At 55.1% G+C, this 11,424-nt stretch overlaps 1 protein-coding gene across 1 annotated transcript; it reads right to left on the reverse strand.

Annotated features, from left to right (window-relative positions):
* Positions 1 to 1,403: 1,403 nt before the first annotated feature.
* On the reverse strand, positions 1,404 to 11,424 carry DDRGK1 (DDRGK domain containing 1). Its single transcript, XM_019733805.3, has 9 exons — positions 11,261 to 11,424; positions 9,861 to 10,067; positions 8,641 to 8,753; positions 8,310 to 8,411; positions 5,595 to 5,717; positions 5,220 to 5,258; positions 2,655 to 2,711; positions 2,077 to 2,125; positions 1,404 to 1,702 (listed from the first exon to the last, which is right to left on the reverse strand). Exons 1-9 carry the CDS (start codon positions 11,349 to 11,351, stop codon positions 1,536 to 1,538), a joined length of 948 nt encoding a protein of 315 aa, XP_019589364.2. The 5' UTR covers positions 11,352 to 11,424; the 3' UTR covers positions 1,404 to 1,535.

Genomic DNA, 11,424 nt, shown 5'->3' on the forward strand with positions numbered 1-11,424 from the left:
GACCTGGAGCTGCTGTCTTGCCCTGCGAGAAGCCCCTTCCAGAGGGGATTTTAATTATTTGCAATCTTATGGCCTCTGTACTCCACCCCCAACCTCCTTCACTGGCTCTCAACCGTGGCTGCCCATTAGATCTCCTACTGATGTTCCCTGGGTCCCACCTCAGAGATTCTGATTGAACTGGTCCAAGGTCCAACCGCCAAAGAGACTGTTGAAAACTCCCCAGGTGATGCTAATGAGCAACCAGGGCTGGGAACCACTTTCTAACTGTAAGCCACCTCCTCTTTTCCCTTTCGAAGTTTATGTTTCTACCTCAGACAGTGGGTACCTACATCTGTTCCTTCCCTCTTCTTGATAGAGTGGGTTCCCAGATGGCCTTCCAAACAATGCATGTGGCCCTTCTTCGCTCCAGGTGACTCCAAGTGCCCATTGTTGACAGAAGTAGTAGTCAGACCTTACCCGGAATTTAGGTTCTACAGCTGATGCCTATGACACCAAATGAGTCAACACCGCCCTTGACAACCCTCAGGAAGGCTCCGCCCTGGAGCCTGATGTCCTGTCTCACTATCGTCATCCACACCCGGCTCCTGGGCTGGAACAGAAAGCAGCCTCCTCCACCACCAGGCACCAGAGGAAGTAGGTGGTTTACGTTTAAGGGCCACCTTACATAAGAAATACACATTTAAACACATGCCTCACCCTCGGCAAGCAGGGTGCTCATGCCATGGACAGCCCACAGGAACCAGTGACTGACCCTACAGGAGACACACATCTCCCATCTCACACCCACTCTGGAGCATATGGTCCTCACAGCCACCAGTGGGTGGAATCACCCACACCATTTAGACTTTTTGCCAAGGATGCAGAGCTGAATTCACGTGATGTGCTGTATGGAGCAACGTCCCTCCAGAGCTCAGGCAGGTTCTCCCCTTCCTTCCACCTGCCCCACGAGCAGCTGGCCCAGCCTCTAGCCTTCCTTGACCTCCCTGCCCTCCCTCTTAAAGGCTGATGTTCCCTAGGACACTCCTTGGCATGGCTCATCGGTTCATTAACGCTCTAAGGGCTCTCGGCCCTCCTTAGGGCTCCTGAATCCATATAAAGGACAGTGAGACCTCCCTCTCCAGTTAGGGGAGATGTGGCCTAAGGTTTCCCACTTTTGCTCTGTGTAGGAGGGAGAGAAAGACCTCATCCCAGAGGGCGGGGCTTGCAGGACACAAAGGAACACAGTAAATGTTCAATATTTCTTCTTGAATGAATGAATGCTCGGTAAGAATGGAACTTCCACCTGCCTCCATAGGACACTTCCCCCCCCCCTCCCTGCCCCCGGACATACCCTAAGGCTTAGATGTCACCTGCTCATCTGGGCTCCCAGGCCAGGCCTTCTGCCACACCAAGCCACACCAAGCTCAGCAGTGCTCACAGGCCTTTAATCTCTAACTGCCTGGCCACACTCCATCACTGCCCCAGGCTGGTGGGGAGGGATAAAGATGTACGGTCAGGAAGGCTGTACCAGTTGAGTCCAAGATGGAAGGGCTAGGTCAGGCTGGAGCCTGGGCAGGGGGCTCCCGGCCCCAAGTGATGAGGGAGTTGCTGGCCTGGGCAAGCTCGGCGATGGACACCCGGCCCCGCTGTCGAATGAAGTTAGCCACGGCAGCCAGCTCCTCTGGGGTTATGTAGATGAACTTGCCCCGGTCGTCAATCACACCTGTGGGGACACACAGGTTGTGGGGCTGAGCCTTCTGGAGCCTCCCCATCTGGCCTAGGAATGCCTTCCCACCCATCCCTTCACAACCGGCTCCCAGCCCTTCAGGCCTGCCTGCCTGTCTGGCCTTTCCTGGCTGCATCCAATCCTGGTGAGGTGAGTCCAGTCAGTCTTCCTTGCCTATCCTGGTCACCCCAAGCCATCCCCAGGCCTCGGCACATCCTCCCTGTAACTGCATCCCCCTGTTCAATCCACCTCATTGCACACCACTCCCCCCACCCCCGGTTATCATCCTGCCTCTGCACAAGTCCCTGCAGCCCTGAGGCTAGACACTCCCCAAGGCCAAGGCCTACAGTGATTGATTCTCATCCTCTCACCTGTCAGAGTCCCCTCAGCCAGTAGATCCTGGATGCGATTGATGGTGTCCTGAGAGGAGAAAAATTCTCAGAGCAGAGATGGGTGCTGCTGTCCCCAGAAAAATACATCTGCAACCTCCCTCCTACCACACTGAAACCTCCTCTTCCCCCTCTCATGGCTGTTCCCCCCACCCCGCCATGTGACTCCCTTCTTCTCCTTAGGAGGGGCCCAGCGGAAAAGGGACTCTGGTCCTGGGGCCCTGCAGACCCCCAAGGGAGGCGCTTTTCCAACCAGAAGAACAGTGGTGACGTATGGCCATGAAGGCTGGTGCTGACTGTTTGCAAGAGTTGTCAAGGTAACTGGATTTGAGCTGCTTTGGTTACAGGGGCTGCTCGAGTGGTGGGGTTTGGACTTTCTTCTTTTCCTCCATGCCTGTCTTCCATCTAGTAGAAAGGCAGGATTCCTGAGGTGCCAAGACATTCCTACCCTCTATTCCCTCCTGGATGGGGACAGGCAGAGGGGGTATCTAGAGTCTCTATCTTTAGGGCAGGCCGCCTCTGACAGCTACATTACACACAGGCCACCTTCCATGGCTTACCTGAGTCCGTAAGCCCACCTGGGAAGCCAGGTCTTCCAAGAGCACAACCTTGGACTGCTACAAAGAGGGAGGAAACAAAGAGAGGCTGAGTGGTAAATGCCTCTTAGCACTGGAGCCCTCTGAGTTTGCACTTTGATCTGCCTGCTCTGGGCGCTGAATGAACACTGTGCCGATTCCTATGGGCGAGCCATGATCATCTCACACACTCACTCACACATTCGCCCAACCACGCACAGACAGAGACACACACACTCATGAACTCTCTCATTCCCTTGCTGTGGGGAGGTATCTGCCTCAAACCACCACCTGGCTCACAGGCCCCATCCTGGACTGGGGATCATCCTGAGACAGACACACATGTGGCAAACCTAGAACAGCTGCCACCTTCTCCTCTGCATCCAGCCGTATCTTTTTAACATTACAGACAGATTGGTAGGAGAAGCACCATCGAGATGAAGGGAGAGGATAATAGTCACCAAAAGCTATTTTAAAAAACTGTCACCAGGAGTTGTTTTTGAGAAGGTGTGGGGGACGCAATGGTGAACAAGACATAACTCCTGCCCTTGAGCTCACAGCCCAGCCAGGGAGACAGGCGGGAATGTGCACAAGGAGGAGATAAAAGGTCCCAACGAGTGGGGTCTTCGTACAGGCAGTGTGTTTCATTCCCACCTTGCCTCGTGCTCACGGCTCCCCACAACCCTGACACCCCACAGTTCTTTTCACCACCCTCTTCACACCATCTGAGGCACTGGGCCCACCTTTAAAATAACTATCGCTAACACTCTCCATGCTTTCCACGCACAGCTATGTTCCACGTGCTTCCCTCACACCCTCAGGAGAAACTTCAGTTCAGGTGGCTACAGCTGAGGGGCCACTGCTCGTACATGCATCTGCCTCCCCCACGAATAGACAGCACATGACTCAAGAGAAGGAGGTCTTTTATGTTTCTGTGATTCTTTCATAGCAAACGCGCTGGGGGTGGAGTGACACGGTGACACCACCCCAGCTGCAGCTGGCATGTGACTATTGGAAATGCCAAACTGAATGTGCAATCAGGGAGGCAAGTGAGCAGCAGTTGGGCCAGGGGATTGGCAAGCACCGAGTGACCCAGACAGCTGGCCTGTACCTACAAAGCAAGGACAGAGGCTGGGTGACAGTTCAGAGTGGGAACACAGAGTCACCCCAGGTGGTCCCTGAAGACCTGGTCTGACGGGTGCTGGGACCGAAAGTGTGCTTGGAAAAACCAACCAACCAACCTAGCCCGGGTCGGAAAGAGTGGACTGACAAGAGCAAGCCAGACCTATACTTCACATAAACCATGCTGCACAGACATGTGCCACCGGTTCTGAAACCCTAAAATGAAAGGGCCTCCCCCTTGGAACCTGGAAGGCAGGTGGACTGAATTTTGAAGCCTTCCTTTCCCTGCTGACAGCAGCTTTAGGAGAATCAGCCAGCACAGGCTGCAAAGACCTCTGAGGTCCAGAAGACTTTGGACAACACTAGCCCCAACAATGGCCCCTCCAGAGCCACTGAAAGCTGAGGGCTAGAACTGCCCTGGGGGCCTTTTCACAGGTTTCTGAGGAGGAGACGGGGAGCTGAAGGTGATGGAGGAGGGCTTCCTGGAGGAGGGACACAGGACCATGAAGGTGCCCAATGGGTAGGGGGGAACAGCAAGTTCCAAACAGCAGCAGAAAAGTGTAGGAGATTTCCTGCCTGGGCTATAGCCCTGACTCATGTATGCCAGGGTGGAGAACGGGCTCTGTTGGAGGGGAATGGGCACAACGTGAGGGAGCTTTCTTCCTCTCTGGAACCCCTGACCCCCAGGCTGTGAGCCCAGCCCCTCGCTGCTGGGAGGCATCTAAACTCTGCACTCTTTCAGGGAGGTGGGGGGAGGATTATGCAAGCCCTGGCTCCTTGGCACCCCCCAGTACCACCCCCGCCCCACCCCCGCTCCCTCTGCACTCCTTCCCTCAGCCGCCTCTGCACCTCTGAGCTGCACTTGAAAACCTCTCGCATCCTTCGTGGGAGAGAAGTTGCTTAGCAGCAAAGCGGAGCAGGACGTGCTTGCGCTTATGCAACCCGGAGCAGCACCCGGGCGGCCTGCAAACAGAAGGGGACACACCTGCCACCCCACCCCAGGTTCCAAAGGAAACAGCATCCTGTTCCTCCCGGAAGACCCAAGTTCCAGGTCAGAAACACATGGCAACGGACGCTTGTTTCAAGTCAGTGGAGCCTCAGTGTGACAGAACTGACAGAAAACACATGCAAAGACACTTGAAAACACAGTGACTCATTGAGCGTGGGGTCTGAAGAACAGAGAAACTGTCAAACCCTGAGCGTGAGGAAGTGATCAAAGGTTCACGCCTCCCACAGATCCCGGTCCTTCTCCATCTTCAGGGTCAGAGGAGAAGGGAGTCTCCTGGCCAGGACCTCGGCCGCTCACCTGCTCTCGGTACCCCCGCATGAGCCTGAGTGAAACGCCTATAGCCCCGCTCAGGTCTGAGAACGCACACGACACGCACACGCGAGCAGGGAGGTGACAGCAGGCTCTGCTCTGTGGCTTACCTTAATGTAGTTGATGAACTCGATCAGGAAGCTGTGGGACTAGAAGAGCAGAAAAGCCAGCGTGAGTGTCTCCCCTGCAGAAGCTGTGGGGCCTGTGCTTATCCATCTGCCCAGGTGAGTGCCACCTGCCTATGTGCCCTCCGTGTGCCCGCCCAACCACCTGTGTGTGTGAGCAGCACAGCCTCCCATGGGAGGGTTTTGGAGGCCACACCTCTCCTGAGGACAAGGCCTCCGGCTCACAGAACCTGCTGCGTCTCGGGCCCAGCACCTCTCACTGCCTCACTGGGGAGACAGGCAAGGAGCAGCAGGGGTCCTGGGGGGTGGTGGCCCGCCTCGGCAGGTGCAGGGAGGGTCTCCCACGTGTGGCAGGCCCACCTGTTCCTCAGTCATGGTCTCGCTCATGCCCTCCTCCTCTACCACGAAGGCCTCCTTCAGCTTCAGGTACTCCTCATGCTCCCGCTGGGCCTGCTCCTCCCGGGCCTTCCTCTCCTCCTCCTCCTGTGGACACCGAATGGGCAGAGTCAGGTATTTGGGGACGGGGTGCCCACCCCAGCCATGTTTTTAGTCTCTGCTTCCCTCGCAGGGCACCAGGGCATACAGCCCAGCCCTTTCTCAGGAACAAAGAGCTCCTTCAAGACCCGGATCCCTCTGGCCCTCATGCTGAACAGCAGGCAGAGGCCCCCCTTCTCATCAGTTCCATCGCCTCCCAGACAAATGTTGCTCAGCCCCGTCCCCGTGAAACCTTGTCATGAACCCACCCCGCAATATCCTCCAGTCACCCTCTCCCTCTCCTTCCATGTCCCAACTTTGTGAATAAACACCCAGACTCAATTTCCTCGCCACCCATTCCCTGCTCTTCTGCATATCCAGCTCCTCCAAACCAACTCCTGCTGTGGTCTCAGCCATGCTCTCCATCCCACCAAATCCAAGTGACAACCATCAGCCTCACATCCCTGTCCTCTCAGTGGCACTAGGCAGAGCCTACCACTCCCTCTTGGCAACCACCCTGTCATACCTCCTTCTTGCTCCCTGGGCCATTCTTCCTACCTCCCCCATCACTCAGCTGGGTCCCCGCTCCTGCCTCCGCTCTCTCAGGCCACCTCACCATGCCCACAGCATCAATAGCCATCTCCTTGCCAGTGACTGCAGTTGTATCCCTGCCCAAATCCCTCCTCCCAAACACATGACTGCCCATGTGACATACCCACTGAGCAGTCTAGTCTCACAGGCACCTCAAATTGAGTATGTCCCAGAAAGACCCTGATCCAATCCCCACACATCTGGTCCTCCTATGGGGCCCCTGGCTGGGTGAGTCACACAGCCAACAGGCCAGTTGCCTTGGTCAGAAATGAGGTCCCATCTACCACTTCTTTCTTTAACTTCCAGAAAGCTTCTCGGTCCGTCCATACGACTCCATCACTAACACCATCTAGTACAACAGCCTCTCCCCGGCCCAACCCATTTCTCAGAGCTCCCCGAAAGATCTCTTTTAAAACACGAAGCTCAAGCTGGGGCAGGGAGTATAGAGGATGAACCTGGAGCCTCTTGCAGTACCAAAAATAAAGTACTCAAAAAACAAAACCAATGGTTTGTCAAAGGTACACAGGAGCCAACTGAAAGAGCTCCCAATGGCCAAAGTTGGAACAATCTGAGCGACAAAATAAACAAGATAGTATTGGATTATAACACAAAGTACAAGATCAATAGCCCTAAGTCCATGTGGATAATAATAAACAATTGACTATATAAATAGAGAAGATAAATCTCCTGCATAAAATATTTTATGTAGCTGTTCTCCTCTCAAGGAGGTGGAGCATAATTCCCCCCTCCTTCAGAGTGGGCAGCGCACAGTGCCTTGTTTCTGAAGAAGTACGGGAAGGCGAGAGAAACATTACAGTCGAGCAATTTGACAAACACCTTAGCCAGGGATCAAGGTTAACACCGCTAATGACAAGTCAAGCTGATAACATGTACCACTGATACGCTGTGTTGAAGATGGCCCTTCACCTGTGATCTTCCTCCCAGAAACCCATAACCCCCGTCGAACTATGAGAAAAACATCAGCCAAACTCAAATTGAGGAACATTCTACAAAATACTAACCGAGTACTCCCCAAAACTATCAAGATCATCAAAAGCAAGAAAAGTCTGAGAAACTGTTACAATCCAGAGGAGCCTAAGGAGACATAAGAACTAAGTGTAACGTGGTATCCTGGATGGGATGCTGGAAAAGAAGAAGGATATTGGGGGAAAACGAATGAAATCTGAACAATGTGTGAGGTTTAGTTAATAATAATGCACCAATATTCGTTGTGAGAAATTGGCCATAGTAAAGTAACATGTTAGTAACAGGAAAGCGTGCAGGGGAGAAGAGCTGCAGGATATTGAAGATGCATTAGACAGAATCAATGTTCATAAAGGTGAAAGACCCTCTCTGCTAATGCCTCCCCTGTGCTGTGTTCTGGCCGGTTTGCTGCACAGCCAGGCTTTCTGCCATCCAGTGCTTTGGGGCAACGGGGCCAGGCAGAGCCCAAAGGCACCGAGCTATGGGGTCTTCCCAGCGAGGCAGCCCTGGCTCTTGCCCAGTATCACATCACGTCTTTGAGATATTGCCTTTCTTGGGTACCTGGTTCTCAGAAGGAAGCATCTGGCAAACAAATGCTCATTAACCACCTTTATTACAGTGGCCCCCCCTTCCCTGGGCATCTCTTCTATGCCAGGCCCTGAACAGGACCTGGCTCAGACAGGTTCCACCATCTCTTACAATGACCTTTAATAGCCCAAGGCCCTTGGGATCCAGACTGCTCCCCTTTCCTTGCTTCCCCTGCTCTAGCCACTCTGACCATGTTAATGACCCCCAAGTGTTCCAGGTATTTTGATACATCACATGCACAAAAAGTTCCACCTCAGGCTCTGCTTTTCCGCAGCAGCTTTACACAGATTCTGTCTACAGACACCAGGGACCAAGTAAACCGGGAACTGCCTCTGCACCTGGTCCACGGCCAGTCGTCTGGGTGAGAGGAGTTGGGGAGCTCCATGGCAGCAAGGCTGTGTGGTCAGGTGTCATCATCAGGATGGGGGTGCACCTCACCTTCTGTTGCTCCTCTAGACGAAGCCGCTCCTCCTCCTTCTTCCACTCTGCCTCACGCTGGGACTCCAGGCGTTTCCGCTCCTCACGCTCAGCCTCCTCTGCCTGGAGAGAGGCCTTCAGAGGGGCATGTCCCCACTCCCAGCTAGAGCTTGCCCACCTCCCAAACAAGCCAGGGTAGGCCACAGACCCAGGCTGCAGGAGACAAAGCCAGGCACGCAGCAAACACCAGCCCAGCACGCAAAGAGCCTTGAGGGGAGGATCCGCCATAGGGGACAGGGAAGGCAGGGTCCTTTCCCACTTTTCAGAGCTGCACCCCACCCCTCCTGCTTGCCTCACGCTGGGCTTTTCGCGCTTGTTTCTCCTCCAGCTTCCGTAGTTTCTTGGCTCCAATTTTCCCTGACAGGTGAGTTTCCACTGGCTTCTCGATGTCATCTTCCTCCTGGGCTACATATGGTGAAAGACAGACAGTTTAGGTCCTGGCCAGAGAGGACAGATGGTGACGGATCCACCCCCCCCACCCCCGTCCCTGTCATCATGGGGGGATCCCCTTGCATCCACCTGTAAATGTCACTAGCCCAGCTCTGCCCTCCAGAGGCATCTGCCATGAATGCATAAATTCATACTCCAGGTGTGTGTGTGTTAGGGGTAGGAATGGGGTGAAGGAGCCGTGGGGCAAGGGACCAGATGATAACATTAGATGCTGCACAGCCATAGAAGGAGGTGACAGGTTCTATTATCTGAGTGTCTGCAAGTCAGAGGCAGGACTGGGCTTGCAGAGTTCTCTGCTTTCTGTCTTTGAGCCAAAGCTCCAGGGAAGGATGGCCCCATGGGGAAATGTATCCCCACCTCAAATTTCAAATCATCCTCACTGTGGTCAGGAACTGCTGAGGGTTTTGGGTTCAGCCCCTGGCCAGGGTTATCCCTTTGACCCACCAGCCCAAACCCCAGGATTATCCCAGGGCCAAAGACCCTGAAGGTTAAAGACCCGCTGATTCCTAAGCAGCAAGGATTTCTGAGCCCAAGTCTAAGACAGGAGGGGCGGCACCACAAAGGGCCTTGCTTTTGAGCCCAAAGGGCTAATATCCAAGGGTACAAGGACAAAAGCCCAAATGCCTCCTTCTCAGGCTCAAGCCAGCTGTGGAGCACTGGAGAGGAGATAATCTTTCCAACAATCTAAGAACTCTGTTGGTTTCCCAGCACCAGGGATAATGGAGGCCTCTGTTAAAAGAATGTCTCCATCCTCAAACTCTTCTTCTCGAGATACTGGCAACCCTACTCCAGGAACTGCAAAAGCTCTAGGGCCAGAGTGTGCCCACACCAGGAAGGGTGCTGGTATATAAGGAGTGGACTAAGGAACTCTCTGGGTCAGGATGCAGAACGTCTGGTCCCTAGGACCAAAGGCCACGTCCCAAGCGTCCCCATACTCCATCCTGTGTCTCCCAGACATCCCTCCCACAGTGTGGCTTCATACCCCATTTTTCCACCCAGCTTTGGGGATCCTCTCACCCCTTAATCCAGTTCCCTTTCCCTCCAGGGTGGGGCTCCTCTCACCTGGAATGACAGCCTCCTCCTCATTCTCATCCACCTCCGCCCAGGCCACCTGTTGGGCTCGACGCTGGGCCTGCAGGCGGCTGCCCAGGTCCCTGCGGCGCCGAGGCCTACCCCCAGCTCTCTGCTCCTCGGGCTCCAGGGGCCGAGGCTGGGCCACTCGGCCTGCTGCTACTGGCTGTCCTTCATTGTGCAGTGGCTCTTGGCCGGCTGTAGGGAAGAGAGGAACCATGCTGCTGTCCAGCAGCCCAACCAACCTGGTGGCAAGGGAGCAGCATCCTGGATGCCGCATCCTCTTCCACTCAATTTTCTCCAGGTTCCTGCTGCCCACAGCACAAAGCCCCAATTTCCAGATCACCGAGGACTTTACAACCCAGACCCACAGCTTGGTCCCATTAAGATCACCATTTCCCTCCTGATTATGTTGATACCTTTCTCTTCTTTCCGGGCCTCACCTTTCCAGATGGCCTGTCAAAAGATGACCACCCTGCAAGATGGAGCTGAAGCTCTACCTCCTCCAGCAAGCACACCCTGAGCTATCCAGACCTCACCTGAATGCCTACTCAGGACTGCATTTATTTCTTGCTTAACACCACCTGCCATGCTTTTATCTGGCACCCCAACCAGAAAGCACACCTTGGGGGGGCTGAGTCTCGCCTCCCAGGAAGATTTGTTGGCCATCTGCCTTACCTCAGCTTCTCTCTCCTGCACCTGGAGAATGCAGGTGATCTGAAGTAGTTTGTGGGCCCAAAGGGGGGAGCGACATTATATACAAACCCAACTGCTGACAAGAAATGGGGGGGGGGGGGCGTATCTGTTCTGTGCCCTGGCCGATGACATGGCTTTCTGGTTGGGGTGCAGAACAGGGAGGAGGGTGCATGAGTGCTCTCCTTGAGTGGAAAGGAGAGAGCTTCAGGGAAGTCCCTGGAGTTGCCTCATGCTTTCTCCAGCTCGTGGATGGCAGAAAACACTGGAGCCAGCCTGGGAGGGATGGGAAATCCCTGTGGCCTCTCCAAAGAGCACAGAGGTGGACTGCCCAATGAAAGGTGGCAGTGTGTGTCCGCCAGGACCTAGGCTCTATGGGTTTGAAGTACTAGAGTACCAGGGGACGAGGACAGGGATGGGGCGAGGCTGTCTTCCGGGGTCGGAATAAAGGTACAGGGGGCACAGCCATCTCGTCCGCATGTTCTCGAACTGCGGCTCCCCGCCGGTCCCCAGTCGCGCACGTATGCGCGCAGTCTGACGCGCAGCAAACACTGCCGGGCGACTAGATCCTCTGCTCAGCGGCACCAGGCATGCCGGCGCATGCGCAGGAGCCACCGCGCGACGGCCTACCAAGGCTCAGGAGCTCAGGAGGCCAGAGGACGCCGGCACACAGGCCCTGGCGCGGCGGTATCTCCTACCTGTTGCCGCCCGGCCTCGTCTGCGAGTCAAGAAGAGGATAAGGCCGACAAGCAGAGCCGCAGCCACCAGGTACACCACGGGGGCCACCATGACGGCGGCTTCCAGGCGAGACCAGCACGTCCACCCGGAGGCCCGGGAATCCCATAAGCCCCGCCCAACGCCC

Source organism: Rhinolophus sinicus, chromosome 13 (genome assembly GCF_057876585.1).
Source record: "Rhinolophus sinicus isolate RSI-liver-muscle chromosome 13, RSI-T2T, whole genome shotgun sequence".
NCBI lineage: Eukaryota > Metazoa > Chordata > Mammalia > Chiroptera > Rhinolophidae > Rhinolophus > Rhinolophus sinicus.

Bases quoted from the DNA above. Each gene is read 5' to 3' on its own strand.
- DDRGK1 (XM_019733805.3), bottom strand. From the start codon at position 11,351: ATGGTGGCCCCCGTGGTGTACCTGGTGGCTGCGGCTCTGCTTGTCGGC. The intron at 10,068-11,260 runs GTAGGAGATACC...TCTTCCCTACAG, and splicing joins ACGAGGCCGGGCGGCAACAG to CCGGCCAAGAGCCACTGCAC. The intron at 1,703-2,076 runs GTGAGAGGATGA...GTGTCCCCACAG, and splicing joins GGCTGAGGGGACTCTGACAG to GTGTGATTGACGACCGGGGC.